This window comes from Equus caballus, chromosome 22 (genome assembly GCF_041296265.1).
Source record: "Equus caballus isolate H_3958 breed thoroughbred chromosome 22, TB-T2T, whole genome shotgun sequence".
NCBI classification, from domain to species: Eukaryota; Metazoa; Chordata; class Mammalia; order Perissodactyla; family Equidae; genus Equus; species Equus caballus.
In genome coordinates this window covers 22,949,911-22,973,036 of record NC_091705.1, presented here as the reverse complement: position 1 = coordinate 22,973,036, position 23,126 = coordinate 22,949,911, and the positions used below count along the sequence as shown (strand labels likewise).

Genomic DNA, 23,126 nt, shown 5'->3' with positions numbered 1-23,126 from the left:
ATGGCAGGGCCTTTGGTACTTGCACACTGAGCAGTCAGCGGATGTGGGAAGGGGCCCGACCTTGGATGAGGTGGCTCTCTGCAGCTGAGGCAAATCCTGAAGGGTCTGACAATGAACGACGCCTGCCCACAGCACTTCCAGTAACCAGAACAAGGCCCTGCTTGAAGGTGGATGCAGGCAGCAAATCTCTAAGTCCAGCACAGAAGAGCATGCAGTGGGGAACTGTGGCTGGCCACACACCTGAGTATCAGAGTGGATTCACGTCCATACGAAGCTGGGGTGGAGACAGTGGACAGACAGATGGTGAGACTAGAAGAGAGATGGCATGAGCCATGAAGGCCCAGCAAGTTCCCAGGTGTATAGAACTAAGGAGTTTCCCCTCTACCCTGGCACTGTCCTCAACAGGTCTGGGTACAAACTGGGAGGGAAACTGGGCTCCCACTACACCAGAGAGGTGGCCCAGAGCCACAAAGCCATGGAAACTCCAGCATTTCTCAATAAGTTTTTTTTTTTTTAAAGATTGGCATCTGTTGCCAATCTTTTTTTTTTTTCCTTCTCCCCAAGGTACCCCCCCCCACCCCAAGTACATAGTTGTATATTCTGGTTGTGAGTGCCTCTGGTTGTGCTACATGGGACCCTGCCTCAGCGTGGCCTTATGAGCAGCTCTATGTCAGCGCCCAGGATTCGAACCAGCAAAACCCTGGGCCGCTGAAGTAGAGTGCGTGAACTTAACCACTCAGCCATGGGACCAGCCCCTTCTCAAGAAGTTCTGAGACCCAGGTGCAGTCAGCACAGCTGCCCTTACATTAAGATAAGGTCCACTCCTACCACATCTTCTACAAGGCCTAGCTGGGAAGCCCCAGCCACTGGCAAAGAGCAAATGCAAATCCAGCTTTATTGGTAAAATGGAACACACAGACTTTCCTCTGGGTGTTCCCACCTGGCCCAAGTAGCAACACCAACCAGAAGAAGGGATGGAGGAAGGGAGGTAGGGAGGGGAGGAGGAAGGAGGAGGGGAGAAGGAAGGAGGGAGGGAGGAAGGAACTGCAGACCAGGGTCTGAATGGGGACGTGGTCTCGGAAGGAGACGACTCAAGGCTCCAGGTGTGGGGAGGAGAGCAGGGAAGCAGGGGCAGCCCAGGACCCCACCGTCTAGAAGGGCAGCAGCTCTTCCACAGGGATGTTGAGGATGACGTCCATATCTGGGGTGCACCTGGTAAGGAAGAGCAAAATGGGGTGTGAGAGGCCAAGCAGGGGCGCCAGAGCTGCGGGTGAGGGAGCATGTCTCCAGGGGAGCCCGGCTCTTCAGAACACTGGGACTCACATTCCAAAACACAGCCTGTGACCTTGCAGCCCAACTGTGCACATGCGCGTGTGCACACACACATCAAAAATGAAAAAGGAATGGGTTTGACAGGACTAAGGTTCCCCTACAGAGGTCCAAGGTCAAGGGGGAGCAGGAGCTCGGCTCCGCAATGCTGAGGCCCCTCAGAATGAGCACTCTCTTTGGAGCCAGGACGACTGGTTTAGAAATTCAGCTCTGTGTCACCTTGAGCATACTACTTCTCCTCTCTGAGCTTCACTCCTTCAGCTGGCACCTATGTAACAAGCACTCACTACGTGACAGACTCAGGCGGCCTCAGTTTCCTCACCTGTCAAAGGGAGTAATAATTCCAACCTCAGTGGTTGGTAGGAGGATTCAGTGAGATCGTGCCAGCGTGTAGCAAGTACTCAGTAAATGACAGGCATTATTCTGTCCACACGAGGAGCAAGAGAGATGGATTCCCATCTGCCAGCCATTTCCCATCTCAGTGAGCATCTCAGCCCCACCACATTTCCGGGGCTGCAGGATGACATCCTCTCTCCTCTCTCACGGTTTCAACAATCTACCCACGCCCTCTGAAGTCTCTAGGCATGAAATATCAGGATGTCTGAATTTACAATTCAGAAAAAAAAAAAAAAAAGGAAGGAATGAAGATGAAGCCAATATGGCAAAAATATAACAACTTCTAAATGTAGATGGGCAACTAGGCATTCATTGTAATATTCTACTTTTCTGTGTATTTGAAATTTTTCATAATAGTAAAAAAAAAAATGCATCTCTATACTGGTAACACCGAAATTTCCATCTCCAGCCAACATCTGTCTTCTGCGGTCTACACTCGCATACTCAATGCCTATCTGACGGCTCCACAGTGAGGTCTCATGTAAATCAAGTTGAACCACTCAACTCTCGACTGGGGGTCCATCTATACACGTCTTTTGTCCTGGGTCCCCAGTCTTCCCTATCTCTGGATTCAGCACCACCACCCACCCTGCTACAAAAGCAGGGAACCTAGGGGTCATTCCCGACACCTCCCTGTCCTGTACCTCCCACATCCAAACCTCCCCAAGTCCTACAGATTTTACCTTCTTATTTCTCCCACCCCTCTATATCCCCACCTCTTCTGCCACCCTCCTTGGCCAAGTCACTCCCACTCTCCCCTTGACAAACTGCCATCACACCCCGCTGGACGCCCAGCACCTACTCTGGCTCCCCTCCAATCCCTTCCCACGCTCTTTTCAAAGCAGCTTTGCTGGAATACAAATCTGCTGTTGACCACTCAGCTTAACAATTCTCTGCTTTTAGGATCAAGTACAAAACTCTTACCTTGACCTACAGGGCACTGCGTGGAGGTCCCTATTACTCCCCGTCACTCTGCATTCCAGCCACACTGGCCTCGTTCGGCTCCACGTAAACCTCAACCTCCCTCCTACCACAGGTCCCTCACGGCCTCAGTGCTCCACACGTGGTCCAGGGACCAGCAGCGTCAGCATCAACCCAGAGCTTCTTAGAAATGCAGAATCTTGAGCCCCACTCCAGACCTATTGATCAGGAATCTGTTTTTTTTTTTTTTCTTTTAACTTTATTTTTTAAAGTTATTTTGTTGAGGTCATAATGGCTTGTAACATTGTGTAATTTCAGGTATATATTATTATATTTCAGTTTCTGTATAGACTGAATCATGTTCACCACCAATAGTCTAATTTTTATCCCCTGTGCCCCTTTCACCCTCCCCCAGCCCCCTTCCCATCTAGTACCCACTGATCTGTTCTCCTCATCCATGTGTTTGTTTATCTTCCACATATGAGTGAAATCATATGGTAGCTGTCTTTCTCTGTCTGGCTTATTTCTCTCAGCATAATACTCTCAAGGTCCATCCGTGTTGTTGCAAACGGCTTTTTAACAAGATCTCCAGGTGATTCCTGCGCATGTTCTGGAGAAGCTCTGTTGGCAGCGTGCCACTCCCACTTTTCAGGAGGCGAAAGTTTCTTCCTCCCCTGGTGTCCCTTCCATGTGGAAGGGCCTCACTGAGCATACTGCTCTGGCCTCTCTTCGCCCCTTTACTCACTCTGCCCCTAGAAAGGGGGCACCACTACCTGAAGGGTGAGTCTCTGAGAAGCCTGAGAGAGGAAAGAGGCACGGGCAGCCCGGTCCTGTCCCCTCTCAACAACGAGCAGCCAGCCAGGACTACACTCTCCTCTGCGCCCAGGCAGCTGCGCAGGGAGCTCAGTTTGCCTAATTCTGGGTTCAGTATTCAGAAGCAACATGCCTGGAGACATAAGCCACATTCTCTAAAATCAGCTTTATCAGAATAAAAGTGGTAATCTGGCCCATGCTGGCCTTACCCCCTCTAGTCTTCTTTCAGTGTGTTCCGAGCTCAGACAGGGACATCCCCAAGACCCCAGCACCACCACCTAGACAGGCCCTTCCTTCAGCTCCCTTTGCCTAGCGAACTTCCACACACTCTTCAGACCTCAGTTCAAATGTCACATTCTCAGGGAAACCTTCCTGGACCACCCCAGACTCCTCACTGTCCAGACATGCTCTCCTGATGCCATGTTCCTCTCCTTCGGCAGCTCTTGGCTCGGCTGCAACTGGACACTCATTTGTGGCCCATTATCGACGAATGTCTGGTCCCCTCCTGACTCCGTGGTGGCAGGGCTAAGTGTTGCTTACACTCACAGTGCCTGGCGCTTCACAGGCGTCAAATCGGTGGCACTTTACATATTTGATAGTAATTTTTAAGGAAAAGAGGAGGAGGTAGAGAAGGAGGAAGCAAAGAGACAAGAGAAGGAGACAGAGACTAAGAAGAAGAAAAATTAAATAACTCGAACACCAGGATCTGTCCCACACGGAGGGCAGTGCCCCAGGGTCCTGTGCCATCACAGAGAGGCTGAGCCCGGCGGGATCCCCAAGCACAGCCAGAGAGGGCCGGACCCCAGGGAGGACAGGCAGAGAACTGGTTTTAGAAGGAAGAAAGCTCTGCCTTTGGAGCCCATAAGTCTGCCAAGCAGGGAAGACATCCTCCTCTCCTTGCAGTGTTATCTTCCAGGCCATTCTTCCCTGGAGCCAACCAACCCACTCAACTCCATCTTCCTGAACAAGCCAGGAGCTGAGGGGTACACCAGCTTGGTCAAAACACATGGGATCTGGAAACTAGAAGGGTCCATAGAGATGACCTGACTCGGCCTGCTGTGCACAGATGGGACACTGAGGGCCAGAGATGGGAGAGGTCACGTCTGCCACATGGTCAGTGGCAGCGCCCAGGCAAAATCCCAGATGCCCCTCCTCCCTGTCCAGGGTTCTGCCTTCGACACAGGCTGCCTTCCCCGAGAACGGAGAGCCTCTTCGAGCCTGCAGCGCAGCTAGTTTAAGAGGCAGCTGCAAAAAGATCACGTACTTGGGTCTCCGAAGCAGAACGTCCGCAAATATGATGTCTCGGGGTTCCTGGAGCTGGACTTGGAGCTGCTGCACCTCAGCCCTTAATATGGGTATTTCCTCCTCAAAGTGCTTGATAAACTGAGGAGAGAGGCACAGCAGGGGAGAGTGAGAAGCCAAAAAAGCCCAACCAAAGGGAGAAAACGGGAAAACAGACAAGGAATAAAGGGCAATAGCCTGGGCCTTGTCACCAGGACTTCCTGGACTCCAGAAAAGGGCCTCTCTGCGCAGGGCAGGGTTGGCTCACAAGTTAGGGACGATGTTTGCTGGTGCTGCAAAAAGTGAGGGATGCTGGAGAATGGAGACAGGTGGCAAAGAGGTGGCAGTGCTTGATAATGAGGAATAATGGGGGCTGTCAGAAATGATGAAGGCCGCTCACACGGATAACTGATGAAGGTGCAAGATAACGAAAATTAATACGAGAGGGTGGGGATGGTGAAGTTCATTAACACCGGCAATGAGCGATGGTCAACGACAAGAACTAAGAGCTGAAGAGAGGGGGTGGCGAACGACAGAAAAATGATGGTTGAGTGGGTGATGCTGGGTGATGGTGCTAAAGGGGCACGAGCAGTGATGTTGGCCAGTGAGGCAAGGGCTAGGCTGGCACTCATCTCCTTCTCGGATGAACGGCCGGTGACGGTAATGGCGCTGGCATGGAGGAAGGCCAACACCAGAGTCAGAGACCTCCTGAGCACCAGATGAGAATAAGCCTGACTCCCACGGGTCCTGGGGACCACTCCCCTTCTGCTCCCTTGCAGAGAGACCACTGCCTTCCTTGCCCACTCACTTCTCTGAACCGGCCCGTGCATTTCAGGATGTCCCGGCTGTCCCGAGTCTTCTGCAGGAGTGCCTCCTCATAGGGAGACTGGGTTTTCTGTGGAGGAAGGACAGGTCTGGCCCCCAAGTCCCTCTTCTTGGGCAGCAGTGCTTGGCAGACTGGTGGGGGTGCCGGGGGCCTGGAGGCAGAGGACAGGGAAGAAAGCAGGGGTGGGGGCAGCACCTGGATACCCACCACAGCGGGCTACTCACCACCACCAGAGACCTCAGAAGTTTTCTTTTCTTCTTCTGAATCTTGTTGGACAAAGACTCCAGGACCTTTCTACGCATCTCATTAAGGTCATCCAACTCATCCTGGGGGTCAGCAGGAGAGTGCTGGCCACCAGCTCTGCCTCCCGCATGCTCCAGTGGGGCAGGGCCAGGGGTTCACCTACCTGCTGGCTGTCCTTCACCTGCTGCAGCTGGCGCGCCAGGCTGGCAATCTGGACGGACCTGACAGGATACTCATGGTCCATGTAAGTGCTCAGGAAGCTCACTTCCTCCTTGGTCTTATGGATCCTGGCATTCAGCTGCTCCACCTGCCGCTCCAGGTCTGGAGAGGTGGGGAGGGACAGGAGGCAGGATCCTCCCTCAGGGACCCCTCTCGGGAGATCCAGGAGGCAAAGCTCTCCTTGGCCGCTGGACCGGGGTCTGGGCTGATGTGAGCCCACACAGGCAGGGAGGTGTGAAAAGTTCAGCCCCTAGAGAGTCTTTCAGCCCCGCAGGCCTTACTGCGCAACCCTCGCCACGCCTGTCACTCTCTGGAGACCTGCGTCTCCTCACACACTCCCAAGGGACAAGCCCAGGGAGATGGGGTGACACTGGCTCCCAAGACACAACTACGGCAGGATGAAGAGAAAGCCTGTCCTGCCATCCTCCATGGAGGGGATCCCCAGAGTCCGAGGCTGCCAGGCACACCACCACTCCCCTCAGAAGGCTTCTAGTCTGCTCAGGGGAAAGAAACCACCGGCTCAGCGGGATGGAAGCCAGGAGACCTGGCACCTGGCCCAGCCAAGGATGCCCAGAGAGACCTCGGCAGGAAATAGAGGCAGGCTGGGCTTGGATTCTGGCTCCTAGCTGTATAACCTTCAGCAGACTACTTCACTTCCCTTAGCCTCAGTTTTCTCATCTGTAAAATGCGATGACAGTCCTGCCTCCCAGGTAGTTGTAAGGACTCAGAGTATGCCCATAAAAATGAAGACACACAGGCCTGGAAGTGCTAAGTGCTGGGTAAGTAGGCCATTAGCTGTGCATCTTAGCAATTCCCTCTGCCTGAGAAGGGAGAAGATGGACCTGATGGCTTCTGAAAGGAACGTGCCAGGTGAATGCCCTGCAGCCGACCTCCCCAAGGGCCGCGGCTCGCCCCAGGGGTTCTTACGCCTCATCTTGGCTTCCTCCTTCTCCTGCCACTCCTGAAGCTCACACTTCATCTGCTGCAGCTTCTTGTTGTTGGAGTACTCCAAGATGTCCATGACGGTCTGTGGGAGTGCTGGGGTCAGCTCGCCCCCAGTCTCGCCGGCGCTGCCAAAGCACGGCTCTCAGGGGACTCAGCATGTCTTCAGGGGAGCCCCCAAAGCCAACCCCACTCCCAGGCCCCAGCCCCTGACCAGAGGCTGGAAAGCAGTCCCCTACTGCCCTACCCCCCCAAACTTCCCCTTTCCCAGCACCCACCTCAGCCGACGGCCCTACCACACACCCAGGCCCACAGGCCCAAACCCAGGCATCAGTCCCCACTCTCCTCTCTCATCCAAAATGTCACCAAGCGACACCAAGAATGGATTTCAAACAGCTCTCACAGCTGTGCCCTTCTCTCCATTTCCACTGCTGCTATCTTACTCAAGTTCTTTTCACCGCCTGTCCAAAATATTGCAACAGCTACTCCTAACTGGTCCTCCTTTGATCGGCTCTCCACAAAGCAGCCAGAATGATCTTCCTTTAAAAAAGCAGCTGCCACATCCCTCTCCTATGTAAAGCCCTCCAGTGGCTCCCCTCTGCCCTGTATATAAGGTCCAAACTCCTCACCTCAGCTGACAAAGCCCTCCTCAGTCTGGCCTGAGCCAATCTCAGCTCTCTCTGGTCCCTTCCTCACACCCTATCATCCAACCACACGAAGCAACATGTGGCTCCTGGAGCCAGCAATGCACCCTCCCATCCCAGGCCTTGTGTGCCCATTTCCTCTGCCTGGAACATGTGCCTGCTCTCTACCAGTTAGGTTTCAACTCACGCATCTCTTCCTCCAGGAAGCCTTCCTGACCCTCCCATGTCTGTGTCAGAAGGCCCCTCTCAGCTTCCCAAGTCCCCCATCCCCATCACAGTACACACAAAAGGCTTTCTACCTGCCTGTGACCCCACTAGAACAAGAGCTTGGTGTGGACGAGGTGTCCCACTGATCACTGTTTCCCAAGGGCCCATAGGAAGAACTCGGGATGAACGAAAAACGTAGAAATAGAGCAATGGAGGAGAATCAGACAACGACTGGTCCAGGTTTGGAGAATATTCTACTAAGTTTCTGGGGCTGAATAATTCTGTATGTCCTTGGTCCGTGTCATACACTGAATGGTGCACCTCCCCAACCTCCCCACGACGTAACTATATTTGGAGAGAGGGTCTTTAGTGAGGTAGTTATGGTTTAACCAGGTCAAAGGGTGGGGCTCCAATCTGAAACGAGTGTCCTTCTACGAAGAGGAAGAGACGTCAGAGATCACTCTCTCTCTCCACGCACGTACGGAGGAAAGGCCGTGTGAGGACACACAAGAAGGTGGCCACCTGCACCCAACGAGAGAGGCCTCCCCAGACACCAAGCCTGCTGGCACCTTGACCTTGGACTTCCCGCTCCAGACTGAAGAAATAAATTTCTGTCATTTAAGCCACCCGGTCAGTGGTATTTTGTTAGGGCAGCTCAAGCAGACCAGTGAAGTTCCCAAGAAGTCTGACGTTTCTCTTCATCTCGCAGGCTCCAGGGGAACCCAGTGCCTCTTCTCCTGGGCAGACTGCAGATGGAGGGACTGACTTCTCCATTACGCCATCTCCTCCCACTCTCCTCCAGCCCACACTCCTGGATCCCCTGTGCTGACTTCCAGCCCTCTGCCCGCAGCTGCACAAGTCTCTCTCAGAGGAGGCGGAGGAGGCTCCCGGCTCTCTGCCAAGTCACTCTTCACCCACAGACCACAAGGGTCACCACTGGGTGAGGGTGGTGATCACAGCACGGTGGAAGGAACACAGATCCTGCCACCAGATGGCATGGGTTCCAATCCCAGCTCTGATCCTTGGTAGCTGGGTGACCTTGAGCAAGTCACTTAGCCTCTCTGTGTTTCCATTTCTTCATATGTAAAATAAAAATACTAATAATGCCCACCCCACAGGGTTGTTGTAAGAATTATATGAATATACACACAGCACTCAGTATTACACCGTGTAAGTATTTGCTAATGTTGATGGTGGGAGCAGCTACTTTCTCTTGCACACCAACTCTGTGCCAAGTACACCCCCACTTTGGGGTAAGTGCTACTGTGCCCCATTTCACAGACCTCAGAGGTTAACGCAAAATTTCCAGCTAATAAGTGCTGGCGTTGGGATGAGGCCCCCATCTGAATCTGATTCCAAAGTCCAGGAAGGTGGGGCAAAGCGTGTAAGAGATGCATCTTCCAGATGGAAGCAGCAGCTTGTGTAACCGGCCGGGAGAGGCCGGGAGAGGGCAGGAGAGGGCGCCCAAGCGCTGAGGAGGGCGGTGCCTGGGCAGGACCGCAGCGCAGAGGGCAGAGGCGGGGCTGCGGGGCACCGCGGGGCCTCACCGCGAAGATGTCCTGCTGCTGCAGCATCGCGCGCACTTTCTGGGCCGCGCTGTCCTCCATGTCCTGGATGTTTCTGACCAGCTCCCCATTGAGCCTGGTGAGGAAGTTCTCGTGGCTGCGGAGCTCCTGGAGCGAAGTGCGCCGGTTCCTGAGCATCATCTGCAGGAGAGAAGGGGGAGCGGGGCGGTGCTGCGCCGGGCGGCCAGAGCCTCCGGGAGCCTGGGGACCGCTTCCCTCCCGCCGCACGCCCGCCCCCTTGTGGCCTCGACTGGTCAATGCGACCCCATTGTCTGCGGGTCAGGGCACCCAGAACTATTTCACTCATTCTGAAACGCCCATTTTCCTCTAATTTTACATCTCTGAGGTGGGGATGCATCTTACTAGTGGTGATGTGTCGCAATCTAATAGACAAATATCTTAGTAGTGGAAAAATAAAATAAAGATGTGCCTTATTATCAACGGCTCCTTAGAATCAATGAAATATAGTAGTGATAATCATAGAAAACACCCCAGGTGGGTAAGAACGTGGCAGAGGTGACCGGCTGTGTCTGGAGGAGAAGGGGGGAGGCAGAGTGGATGATAACCCCTCCCATTTCTCGTCAGGTAGCTCAGTGAGTACCCTCTCATTTTATACAACGCCCCTGCATAAACAATAAGAGTCACAGGGGTTCAGTGACTTATCTAAGGGCACCCTCAGCAGGTACCCCAAATCTACAATAATAGTAACTGTTGAGGGCCTCCCATGTGTCAGGCACGGCACCTCACTGGGCACGTGGCACACACTATCAATTCATTTTCCGACAGCTCTGTGTTTCCTAACTCTATTTTACTGATAGGTGGAAGCTCAGACGGGTTAAGCGATTTGCCCAAAGTCACACAGCCAGGAAGGAGTGGCACCAGAACTGGAAAGGCCAACTTCTGACTCCCCACGTCTTTCTTTCCACTACACTAAGACAAGGAATTGAGTGGGTGTAAAGCTGCAAAGTGTGGCTGAACCTCACAGTGATTAAAACTTCAATGTTAGGCCAAGGACTTGAATCCTTGGTTCAAATACCTGCTCTGCCATTCACCACCTAAGGGAAGCTGGACAAGTTAGTCAGCCTCCCAGAACCCTGCTCTACTCAAAGGTTAAGAAACTACTGCCGGCCTCAGAGAGCTGCTGTGAAAAATAAATGAGATAATACCCACAATTAAGCCACACTGTCTTGAACACTCAGTGTGCCCTCAGTGAATGCAGCTGATGCTACAGTAGTGCCCCCTTATCTGAGGTTCTGCTTTCCATGGTTTCAGTTACCCACGGTCTACCGCAGACGGAAAATATTACATGAAAAATTCCAGAAATACACAGTTCCTAAGTTCTAAATTGAGTGCCATGAGCAGCATGACGAAATCTGGTGCCATCCCCCTTGGTCCCATGGAGGACGTGAACCATCCCTTTGTCCAGCGTGTCCACACTCGATATACCACCACACTGCATGTCACTTAGTAGCTGTCTGGCTTATCAGATCGACTGCGGTGGTATCGCAGTGCTTGTGTTCAAGTAACTCTTATTTTACCTAATAATGGCCCCAGAACACCAGACCAGTGATGCTGGCAATTCAGATACGCCAAACAGAAGCCCTAAACTGCATCCTTTAAGTGAAAAGGTGACAGTTCTCAACAAGGAGAGGAAAAAAAACTGTATGCTGAGGTTGCTAAGATTTATGGTAACTTTTCTAACAGTATATTATTATAATTGTTCTATTTTATTATTAGTTATTGTTATTAATCTCTCACTGTGCCTAATTTATAAATTGTGCTTTATCATAGCTATGTACGTATAGGAAAAAATAGTATAGATAGGGTTTGGGACTATCCATGGTTTCAGGCATCCACTGGGGGTCTTGGAACGCATCCCGCACCGATAAGCGGGGACTCCTATACTCTCAGAGCTCTAGCCCTCCAGCTCTGCCATATCTATGCGCTCTCTTCTTTATTCCTTCTGTCCCTCATCATTTCTCTGTGCTTTGCTAGAAGCTACCCCTTCCTAGCCCTCGGCTCCCATATTCCTCACACAATAGTAAAAGGAATAGTGCAAACATATGGAGTGCTTGTTATGTGCCCGAAACTGTGCTAAGCACTTCACGCGCGCTACCTCGCTCGGCACTCTCATTATAATGCCCCCCTTTACAGAAACACAAACCCGAGGGTCAGAGAGACTCAGTAACTTACCCAAGGTCACTCAGAGCAGAGCTGCTGTCCTTAAAGTCTGGGCTCCTAGCCACTCTGCTATCTTGCCTTCACATCTCCAGACCAAAACATCCCCAAACATGGCCCACAGGGACCAGAAGCATCTTGTGAAAATGCTAGTCTCCAGGTCTCAGGCCCACTGAGCCAGCATCCTGGGATCGGTACTAACACACGCCCCCTGCCAGGTGACTCTGATAGACTGCAGAATTAACGGCCCCTGCCGGAGAAGGGGATCCCCCCTGACTCCCAGATCTGGTGCAGAAACCCTGGTTTGTTTCCTTCCTGACCCGTGCCCCAATTTGCAATCACATAATTACAGGTTGTAATTACGTCTCCCCCTTTCCCAATTTATTTTTCTCCTAGGACTTATTACCACCCAACATAACAAATATTTTTCTTATTATCTTGTTTTTTGTTTGTCCCCCTCACTAGAATGTCACAGCCAGGAGGCAGTGGCATTTCTTGTTCTGTGCCTGGGGCTCCGTGAGTACGAGCTGCAGAAACAGAGGACTCGCTATTCTTTGGGTTTTTTAAGTTCATTTATTATGTGTCTCCCCACTAAAGAGTAAGCTCCATAACACCACAAATTCTGAGTGCCGTGTTCACGGCTATGTCGTCACCACCCAGCATGGTGCCTGGCACACAGGAGGCACTCTCTCAAGAGTTGTAGATTGAATAAATAATTGTCCTGAGGCTAAGGGTCAGTCAGGATCCTATTCCATCTCCAAGAACAAACCAACTGCCTATTTTCTACCCCCTCCTCTGTTTCCCCTTTGTGCCCACAGTTTATTCTCCACACAGCAGCAGGAGCCCAAGGACCCCTAAGTCCAGTCACGTCCCTGCTCCACTTGAATCCTCCTGGGTCTCCTGTCTTACTCAGCATAAAACGCAAAGCCTAATCACAGACTCCAGAGCCGTATCGAGCTATCCCCAGTACCCCCTCCACCCTACTGTCCTTCCTCCCCATCACCTGCTCCAGCCACACCGACCTCACACCAACCTCAGGGCCTTTGCACTTGCAGTTCCTCTGCCTGGAACATTCCTCCCTCAGATGTCACCACCTTAGCGGCCTTCCCTGACCACTCTGCCTAAAACAGTCACAGCCACTCCCTCCTCTGTGCTTCTCTAGCCCCCTAACCTTATCCTAACACTTCTTATGATCACTACACACATTTTATATTTATTTGTCTTGTTTATTGTCCATCTCCCTCAGTAGAATGTGAGCTCCCTAAGGTCAGAGGTCACATCACTGGGGAATCTCCACACTTAGAACAGGGCCTGGCACATAGTAGGTGCTCAAGAAATATGTGTTGACCAACTAAACGAATGAATGATTACAAGACAGTATAAAGAACTGGTTAGGAGCACGGGTTTCAGAGTCAGATTGTCCAAGTTCATGTTTCCTATCAAAGAAAAACACATAAACCCTTCTAAATCAGGATAAAAGTAACATCAGAAATAGTGCCTCCCTTAGGAATGCTGGGCCACCTCTAAACCGTTTTGCAAAAATGAAGGTTAAAGGGGAAAAAAGATTTCAAAGCAAACACATTTTCCCCTATTTCTTTATATAGTAGCCTTTGTTCTCTGAGCTATTGAAAACTTTCTGGAAGAAGTTAAGAATTCCCCCAGAGTATTTTGTAGTATTTTAGTACTTTACTTTCTGCTAGGGACACTAAAGACCCCTCTTCTTTTAGTCATTTCAAATACTTTGAAACATTGTTGAGAAGCCATAAAAAACTGTGGATGGTGAGAAAATTATCTAAAATTCTATCAGTGGATGTGAAAAATTTAACAGCAAGCTTCTGAGCCTTGCTTCAAGGTGCACTGTATTCCATGAAAGGTTCGTTTACTGGAAATTTTTAAATGAACAAGCCACTAGATTGTGTTGCTAACGCAGTGAAATAAAACGTGATTCTGATCGTCTTCCCGAGTCTTCCGCACAACAGCGAACATTGGGCTTCGCCGGCTTTGACCTCTGGGGCTGCCACTTTCTAGCCATGTGACCTGATGCAAGTCATTTACCTCCCTGTATCTCAGTTTCCCCATCTGTAAAGCAGGGCTGATGAGAAGTGTGCCCAGGAGGCTGCTGTGAGGAGGAAACGGACCAGGTGCTCAGCGTGAGTGTGCTGTGGCCCCGCCCCGCCCCACCCCACGCCCCAGTGCCTGTGGGAGGACACTGCTCACACCTTCATCAGCCGGATGCTGGCCTGTGTCTTCCCCGAGTCCACCTTCCCTCCGCGCAGGTCTTGTGGATTCCTCGGCTGGCTCGTCATCAACATGGTGGGCTTGGAATACAGCCCTAGGGCATAGGAAGGGCAGAGAGAGATTGAGGGTACAGGCAGGCCTGGAGCCAGGTCCAGGGAAGGCCCCATCCATGAGAGATGGCCCAGGCCCAGCCCCACCCACTCACGGCCTTAAAAGGTGTGACAGTGAGACAGAGGATGACACTCACATCCATCACTAAGCTCCCAGGCCCCACTCTGGGCCTTGACAGAAGGGACGGAGGAGCCTGGGGACTTGCACAGACCACAGTGACTGTGGGTATGGACACAGGGGAGGAAAGAGGTAGCAAGAGGAGATGGCCAGGCACCCCCAATCCCTCCCACCAACCTGGCCGGTGGCAGGGTCAGATAGGGTAGGGGTAAACAGCAAGAACTAATGAGCCAGACGGTCTGGGTTTGAATCCAGGCTCTCCCTTCTACTAGCTGTGTGACCTTGGGCAGGTCACATGACCTCTCTGTCCCTCAGTTTTCCCATCTGTAAAATAGGAATAATCATCATGCCTAGCTCATAGGGTTGTTATGGAGATTCAATAAGTTACCATACTTTAAAGTGTTTGGGATGGTGCCTGACACACACTCAGCGCTGAATCTACATTACTCATTATTTATTATTACTAATGACCTGAGAATGGGGATCAGGACCACAGCCCCCGACAAAGGCACAGGAGCTATGCAAAACTCCAACTGGCTGTCTCTGAAATACCTATAAAGGCTGTGCTCTGCCCGATAAGGAGGATATGAACATAAACCAGGTTGGAATAAGGCACTTAGAGCACATGTTCTTAGGATCCCCGCTTCCTCTGGGTCCTCCATCAGCATGAGACAAACACCCAAACTGTCACCACCGCTGTGGCTGCAGCCTCAGCGCCACGAACATCCCTGCTCTAGGTGCAACCCGGGGCATTTCAGAAAAATATGGTTTCTTTAATGGGTCAATATCCTTAACCCTGGAAAATCTTAGTATTACGTATTGAAGTGATGAAGTAAATTAAAATAAGTTTGTGTTAAAGTTATGAATTATCCGTATATATCTGGTATTTAATTGTATTGTTTAAGAGATGGAATGATTCACAGATTAATCTTGTGGTTCGAATTTGAAATGTGTAAATGAGAATTTGATTTAGATCTAAGATGACAGGTTTAAGACACTTTTATGAGATGCGTATAATTACCAAAAATTTCACGAGAACATAAGATTACCCATATTTAGAAGTTTATTTATTAGATGTACAAGAATTATTTAAATACCAAATGGTTTTTGTTAATCAGACAAGCGGACTATTTGAAAATGAATACATTAAATTTTAAAATGTGGCTTAAAAGGTTTAGGGGAATTTAATTAACCAAGTTCTGAAATTCCCCGTACAAGCGTTCATAAAAATTAGAAGATTTTTAAACTGAACTTAAATACTTAGGAAGATTTGCAGCCTTAATAATGAGTATTTCTTTTCCATTAGTTGTAGTAGCCCTGATTTATCTTTTTTTAATTAAACTTTTTATTTTGAGATAAGTTCAGGCTACACACAATTTTAAGCAATAATATGGAGAAATCCTATGGACCTTAACTCAAGTTTCTCCCAACGGTAGCATCTCGCAAAACTAAGAACAATACCACAACCAGGATACTGACGTTAAGACGGGCAAGACACGGAACATTTCCATCACCACAGGGATGGCTCATGTTGCCATTTAGAGCCATACCCACTTCCCTCCCCTTACCATCCTCCCCTCACCTCCATCCCTAGCTCCTGGCAATCACTAATCCATTCTCCGTTTCTATAATTTTGTCATCCCCAGAATGTTATCTAAATGGAATCACACAGTATATAACTTCTGGGCTTGGCTTTTTTTCACTCTGTACAATTCTCTGGAGATTCATCCAAGTTATTGAGCATACAGATAGTTCTTTTCTCTTTATTGCTGTATAGTATTCCATGGTGTGGATGTAACATAGTTTGTCTAATATTCACCCATGAAAGGACATCTAGATTGCTCCCATTTTGGGGGTATTATGAGTAAGGCTGCTATGAAACATTCATGCACTGGTTTGTGTGTGACCATAAGTTTTCATTCCTCTGGAATAAATGCCCAAGTGTGCAACTGTTGAATTGTTATGGGAATTGCATGTTTAATTTCATTAGAAACTGCCATACTCTTTTCCAGAGTGGCTGCACCATTTTACCTCCCCATCAGTAACGTATGCACGATCCAGCTTCTCCTCTTTGCCAACATTGGGTGTTGTCACTATTTCTCATTTAGCCATCCTGATAAGTGTGTGGTCGCATCTCATTGTAGTTTAACTAATGGATAATGGTGTTGGATTTCTTTTCATGTGCTTATTTACCATCGATATGTCCTCTTCAGTGAAATGTCTCCTCATGTCTTTTACCCATTTTCTAACTGAATTATCCTTCTGTTGAGTTTTTAAAGTTCTTGATATATTCTACAATGCAGTCCTTCATCAGATGTGCTTTGCAAATATTTCCTCCAAGTCTGTAGCTTGTCTTTTCATCCCTTAACCGAGTCTTAATAGAACAAAAGTTTTTAATTTTGATGAAGTTCAACTTATCCATTTATTTCATTTTTCTTTTACGGATCAAGCTGTTGGTGTAAAATCTAAGAGCTCTTCATTTGGCCATCGATCCCAAATATTTTTCTCTCATGTTTTTTTCTAAAAATTTTAGAAGCAACCTAGGTGCCCATCAAGGGACGAATGGATAAGGAAGATGTAGTATATATACACAATAGAATACTACTTGGCTATAAAAAGGATGAAATCTTGCCATTTGCGACAACATGGATGGACCTGGAGGGTATTATGCTATGCAAAATAAGTCAGAGGGAGAAAGTCAAATACTGTATGATCTCGCTCATAAAAACAACAAACACAGAGAGATAGACATTAGATTGGTGGTTACCAGAGGGAAAGGCAGGAGGGTAAAAGGGGTGATTAGGCACGTGTCTGGTGACGGATTGTAATTAGCCTTTGGGTGGCGAACACGATGTAATCTACAGGGAAATCAAAATATAATGATGTACACCTGAAATTTTTAAAAAATAAAATAAAGTTTAACAGTTTTAGATTTTACATTTAATTTTGATTTCATTTTACATTTACTTTTTGAGTTAATTTTTGTATAAGTTGTGAGACTTAAATCGAGGTTCTTTTTTTTGCCTATGGATGTCCAATTGCTCCAGCACCATTTGTGGAAAGGGCTTTCTTGCCTTCACTGAATTGCTTTTGCACCTTTGTCAAGAATCAGTGGGGCAGGGCTGGCCTGTGGCACAGCGGTTAAGTTCGCATGTTCCACTTCAGCGGCGTGGGGTTCACCTGTTCGGATCCCGGGTGTGGACATGGCACTGCTTGTCCAGCCATGCTGTGGTGGGCGTCCCACATATAAAGTAGAGGAAGATGGGCACCGATGTTAGCTCAGGGCCAGTCTTCCTTAGCAAAAAGAGGAGGACTGGCAGCAGATGTTAGCTCAGGGCTAATCTTCCCCCCCTCCAAAAAAAAGCATCAGTGGGGCATATTTGTGTGGCTCTGTTTCTGGTTTCTCTATGCTGTTCCATTGATCTGCGTGTCTATTTATCTGCCCATAATACACTGCCTTGATTACTACAGCTATACAGTAGCCCTTAATATCAGGTGAAGTGATTCTTTCCACGTTATTCTTCTTTTTCAATATTGTCTTATCCATTCTAGGACCTTGCTTTTCTATAGAAATGACAGAATAAACCTATGTCTACAAAATACCTTGCTGGGCTTTTGATAGGAAGTCCGTTAAACATACAGATCAACTTGGGGAGAGCTGACATCTTTACTATGCTGAGTCTTCCAATCCATGAACATAGTATGGCTGTCCATTTATTTAGGTCTTCTTTGACTTCTTTCATCAGCATTATGTAATTTTCAGCATTCAGATCCTGTACATATCTTAAGTTTATACCTAAATACTTAATTTTCTTTGGAGTGATTGTAAATTTATTGGGGTTTTTTTTATTTTGGTTTCCAGACATTCACAGAAATGTGATTGATTTTTGTGTGTTGTGCTTGTATGCTGAGACCCTGATGAACTCACTTAACAACTCCAGTTTCTGTTAGATTTCGTAGATTCCTTAAGATTTTCTATGTAGATAGTAGTGTCGTCTGTAAGCGAGGACAGTCAAATAATTCTATCTGACTCATCTCAGTGCTGGCGTCTGTCTTTTCTCGTGCGTGTTGTGATTTTCCTTATTCCTGGTATGACAAGTGATTTTGACTGAACCCTCGATGTTTCCGATATTACTCTGGTTCTATTTAATCTTCTTTTCAGAAGACAGTCCCCTGCCGAGATGCAGCAGGAAGGCCAGACGACTGTGCATGCTCCCCTCTGGCAGCCCACCTTCTTCTTTCAGGTTTTCAGCGTCTTCCTACGTTTGTCTGTTGTGTTGTGTGCAGGGTTTTTCAGCTGTAAAAGGGAAGACCACGAAGGAATGGGCTACTCCATCTTGGTGGATTCCGCTGATTTACCTTTTTTAATAGACAAAAGCTGCCCTCAAGGACATGATTTTGCACAAGACGTGTTACCAACCTAAGCTTCAGTTTCCTCATCTGGAAAATGGTGACGACGCCACCTCCCAGGTCATCGCAAGGAATGAATGAGATGATGTCCTCCTTCTATCACAGGTGTATTTAAAGTTTTGCGTAGTTACGTGTTTGAGGTCGGGACCATGAACTCAATGCAGCTAGACACCCAATCTGTCTCCTTCCCCACGAGTCAACAACACTCAGCCCAGTGCCAGGCCCGGGGGGCTCAGCAAATGGTTGCTGCTGAATGAATATACGAACGAACGAACAAATGAAAGAGGCTCTACAGCAGAGCCTGACACAGAATAAGTCCTCAGCAGATGGTAGCTATTTTCATCATTATTATTTACAGAGATTATTTCATCTGCACAAGGCAGAATCTTTGTGCCCATTTCCACAGGGAAGGGAACCGAGTCTGAGACAGGCAGCTTAGATGGAATTGCCAGCAGGAAGGGAAACTGGAACGCCACCTCAGGTCTGTATTTCTCCAGTGCCCACCTCTCCACCTACATGTGGTTAAGACTGTGGGTCCTGGAGCCTAACTGCCGAATGTCACAGTCTGGCGATGCCCCCTCCTACCGTGTGAGACCTTGGGAGTTACACCCGTCTGTGCCTCATCTGCAAGAGGAGGTGAGAGTAACAGCACCCACCTCGCAGGGCTGTTGGGAAGATTAAATGAAGCAACACATGTAAAGTGCTGAGAACAGTATCTGGGACGTAACAAGTGCTTCGTATATGTTAATGCTCTTGTTTTTGTTGTGTCTGTTACATACCTCACTGCCTCCCCAGTGAAAGAAAAGGCCAAGAGTTTCCTTCTAGATGCTGTCTGAATAGGGTCTAGGGCCAAAGACAAAAACTCTGCCACCACCACCAGGCCTTGCTCATCACTTTACAACAATGACTCTCAACAGAGGTGTTTTAGATACATTGGCAGGGGAGATTTGTGGTTCTCACAAATATTGGGGGGCCCTACTGGCATCTGTGGGTGGGGACCAGGGATGCTAGACATCACCCGGAATAGGACAGCCCACAGAACACAGAATTCCCCTGTGTCCTGCATGATTTTCCAAAGTCCTACCAGACGCTAATGTAGGTGAAAACCCTATTTATGATCTGATCCCAGAACCTGACTCTGTTTTACATATAAAGACGAAGAATATTTTTCAGGATTTTACTGTAATGCCAAATTTTCCAAGAAAGCAGCTGCAAGCAAGGGAAGATAAGAGATAGGCACCACTTTGGAAATCATGACTGCAATGAAAAACCCTGCTTGGTACTGGAGCCCCCAGTATCCCACCATGTGTCACTCTGCATTTGCAACCGTTACACTCACTGTGACTCTACATTAATGAGTAAGTTTCTGAGTACTTTATCGTGCCTTCTAGTGGAGTCCACCCTGAGCATTTACATACTGACATGGATGTTATTTAACCATAAATAACTTTCCTTTTATTTTTCCTTTACATTTCAATTATGGCATTACAGTGATTTTTTTTAATAATTATATACATAGGTAGATTATATTATCTACGAAGTTCATTTCAGGATACTAAAGGAGTATTACAAAATATATTTGTTATTAAAAGGAGTGTTGAGGACCAGCCTGATGGTGTAGTAACTGAGTTCGTGTGCTCCACTTTGGAGGCCCAGGGGTCACAGGTTTGAATCCCAAGCACAGACCTACACACTGCTCATCAAGCCATGCTGTGGCTGCATCCCACATACAAAATAGAGGAAGACTGGCAAAGATGTTAGCTCAGGGCCAATCTTCCTCCCACACACACACACACACAAAAAAAAAGGAGTGTTGGGTCTGACAAGGTTCAGCAACAATGCTTTACATAGCTCTCCTCATTTAATTCTCACAACAATACTATGAGGTAAGTATGAGTGTCCTCATTTCACAAATCAGGAAACTAAAGGTCTGAGAAATGAATGACTTTTCGAAGTGAGTAAAAGGCAAAGCCAAGCTATGAACCCATGTCTGCCTAGGCAAGGGCCTCAGAACTCCCCAGGAAGGCATGACAATGAAGTGACAGAGATTATCCTGAGTTTACTAAACTGTTTTCTTTTCCTCCTGGACACACAGCTGGACTACATTTCCCATCTTCCCTGTGGTTAGGGGTGGTCCTATGAGCTATGGTCACTGGAATATGAGTGGAAGTGATATGTGTCACTTCAAGTCTGGGCCTCTGAGAAAAAACTACCCACAAAATCATCCATATTCTTGCTCTCTCTCTCTTCCCTCTCTGCCAGTTGGATGCAGAAGAATCTAGCAGAGGATTTCAAGGCGTTACAAAACCTCAGAGCCACAATGTTGAAGGAGGCTGGATCCCTGAATGGTCATATGGAAAAGATTACCTCCTCCCATCCTCATCTGCAAATGTACTTTGACATAAATGAGAAATAAACTTCTGTTTTCATACTTGAAAGCTGGGAACTGTTTGGTATAGCAGTTAGCCCACCCTAATATAAATGATGTCATCAAGGGCCAAGAGCATCTGCTCTATCCTGTCCCCAACCCCCAGGCCAGCCCCCCAGTATCTGCCCACCTGGCTGGACGCTAGTCAAAGTCTTCATTTTGCTCTTCTTCTGGCCGCTGGTTTGTAGGACTGGAGGCAGAGTAGATGACTTGGTCCTCTGCTTGGACCTCTGCCATGGATCATAATCCTACCGGACATAACTCAGTCAGTCACCAGGCCCGATGTGTTGGAATCCCAGCTTCACCCCTTACAAATACCTGTGACCTTGAGCAAGTGATTTTACCTCTCTGAGCCTCAATTTTCCCATCTGTAAACAGGGTCTAACTACAAAACCTACCTCCATGGGTTGATGCAAGAATTTGGTTAGATGATATTTGTGAAGCATGTGGTAAGTGCTCCAAAAACGTTAGCTATCACTTTTTTATCAGCCAGCCAAAATTTACTAAGCACATCCAGGCTGCGAGGTGCTAAGAATTGTGAGGAACAGAAGGCATGGAAAAGACCCAATAGGAACCCAGAGCAGCGATGAGAGAGAATAATTAAGACAGAAGCATAATATACTCTTGCATTCTGATACAGTGGTGAGAAAACTGACGTTGACATGCTTGTCTCGTGTCCCACAACAAATGTGTGACACAGCTGGACCTGGGGTTCAGGTCTCCGGACTCTGCCACCCGGGACAGTCACCACCGTGATGGTTGAGCGCAGGCAGCTACAGGCCCAGGGTGAGCGAGCCCCCATCTCCACCCCAGCCCTCACGTACTCACCAGAATCTGGAACTTCTGCATCGTGGAGGGAATCCCAGAGTGGTCGGGTCTGCAAAGAGTTGGGGCGGGAAAGAACTTCCATCATTCCCAACTCATGGGGCTGCAAGCACCAAACGTGAAACAGGCGAAACCGCAGTTTCCTAGGGACTCGAGCAGAGCGGGAGCCCGAAGAGCGCGAGGAGAGGCGGGGCTAGGAGATGTGGGCGGGGAGAGGGCGGAGCCAGGAGGCGGCGGGACGAGCGAGGACCAGCCAGGGCAGGGGGGCACGCATGCGCCCTCCGCCACCCCTCAGCGCTTCACTACCTACTTCGCAAAGACCCGCGCCATTGGGGAAAATGGAAGAAGAGTTGTGAGTCCCTGGGGCCCGGATCCCTTGGGATGCCTATTTATTCGGCTTCTCCAGCTTCCTTGTCTCAGCGTGGATCGCGCGGTAACCTTAGCCACTCAAACTTCCCAGCAAGACCGGACGCTTTCTCTCGTCTCCCGTCTCCACGGAGACGGACGCAGACTACCGAGCGCCTAGAGGGACTAATCTCTTAAAGCAAAATGTAGCTCTCCAAATTCTTCTCAATTTGGTTTCAAGTACATGTCAGCTGGCCCCGCCCATCATCTTAAAGAGTTATGTCAGATTTCTCCACTCTTATTAAACCTCCATTGCTTCCTTCTCCATCCTTAGTCTTCCATAATGACTTTGCTTCCTGTTTCACTAAGAAAATCGTGGGGAAATGAGATATCACCTTGCAGTGGTCAGAATCTGTATTATTAAAAAGATAGGAAATAAGTGTTGGGGAGGATGTAGAAAAGGGAACCCTCGTACACTGCTGGTGGGAATGTAAATTGGTGCAGCCACTATGGAAAACAGTATGGAGACTCCTCAAAAACTTAAAAGTAGAAATACGATATGATCAAATATATGCACTCCTGTGTTCATTCCAGCATTGTTCACAATAGCCAAGACTTAGAAACAACCTAAGCGCCCATTGGTTGATGAATGGGTAAAGAATATATGGTATATATATGTATGTATAACGGACTACTACTCAGCCGTTTAAAAAAAAATGAAATCATGCCATTTGCAACAACACAGATGGCCCTTGAGGGTATTATGGTAAGCGAAATAAGTCAGATGGAGAAAGACAAATAATGTAAGATTTCACTCATATGTGGAAGATAAACACAGAGATACAAAGAACTGATTGGTGGTTACCAGAGGGCAAGGTGGGTGTGGGAGGGCAAAAGGGGTAAAGGGGGACATTTGTACGGTGATGGATGGCAACTAGACTTTTGGTGGTGAATTCCATGTAAACTATACAGAAGTTGAAATATAATGGTGCACACCTGAAATTTGTATAATATTCTAAACCAATGTTACCTCAATAAAAAGAATTAATTGGCAATTTAAAAAATAAAAGAAAATCTTGGAGATCAGT

At 48.4% G+C, this 23,126-nt stretch overlaps 1 protein-coding gene across 8 annotated transcripts; it reads right to left on the bottom strand.

The window, feature by feature from the left end:
• Positions 1 to 881: 881 nt before the first annotated feature.
• On the bottom strand, positions 882 to 22,226 carry C22H20orf96 (chromosome 22 C20orf96 homolog). Of its 8 annotated transcripts, XR_002802847.2 has the most exons (12): positions 22,004 to 22,226; positions 21,697 to 21,745; positions 20,999 to 21,116; positions 13,784 to 13,896; positions 9,369 to 9,527; positions 6,956 to 7,055; positions 5,973 to 6,130; positions 5,791 to 5,892; positions 5,549 to 5,635; positions 4,724 to 4,842; positions 2,650 to 2,864; positions 882 to 1,212 (listed from the first exon to the last, which is right to left on the bottom strand). XR_002802847.2 is itself a non-coding variant. In XM_001497997.5 (11 exons), exons 1-11 carry the CDS (start codon positions 22,021 to 22,023, stop codon positions 1,152 to 1,154), a joined length of 1,086 nt encoding a protein of 361 aa, XP_001498047.2. In that variant the 5' UTR covers positions 22,024 to 22,226; the 3' UTR covers positions 882 to 1,151. The 8 variants fall into 8 exon arrangements, 7 of the variants coding, with proteins under 7 accessions (XP_001498047.2, XP_023482056.2, XP_070104110.1 ...); XM_001497997.5 differs by lacking the exon at positions 2,650 to 2,864; XM_023626287.2 differs by lacking the exons at positions 882 to 1,212; positions 2,650 to 2,864 and adding an exon at positions 3,869 to 4,041.
• Positions 22,227 to 23,126: the final 900 nt, after the last annotated feature.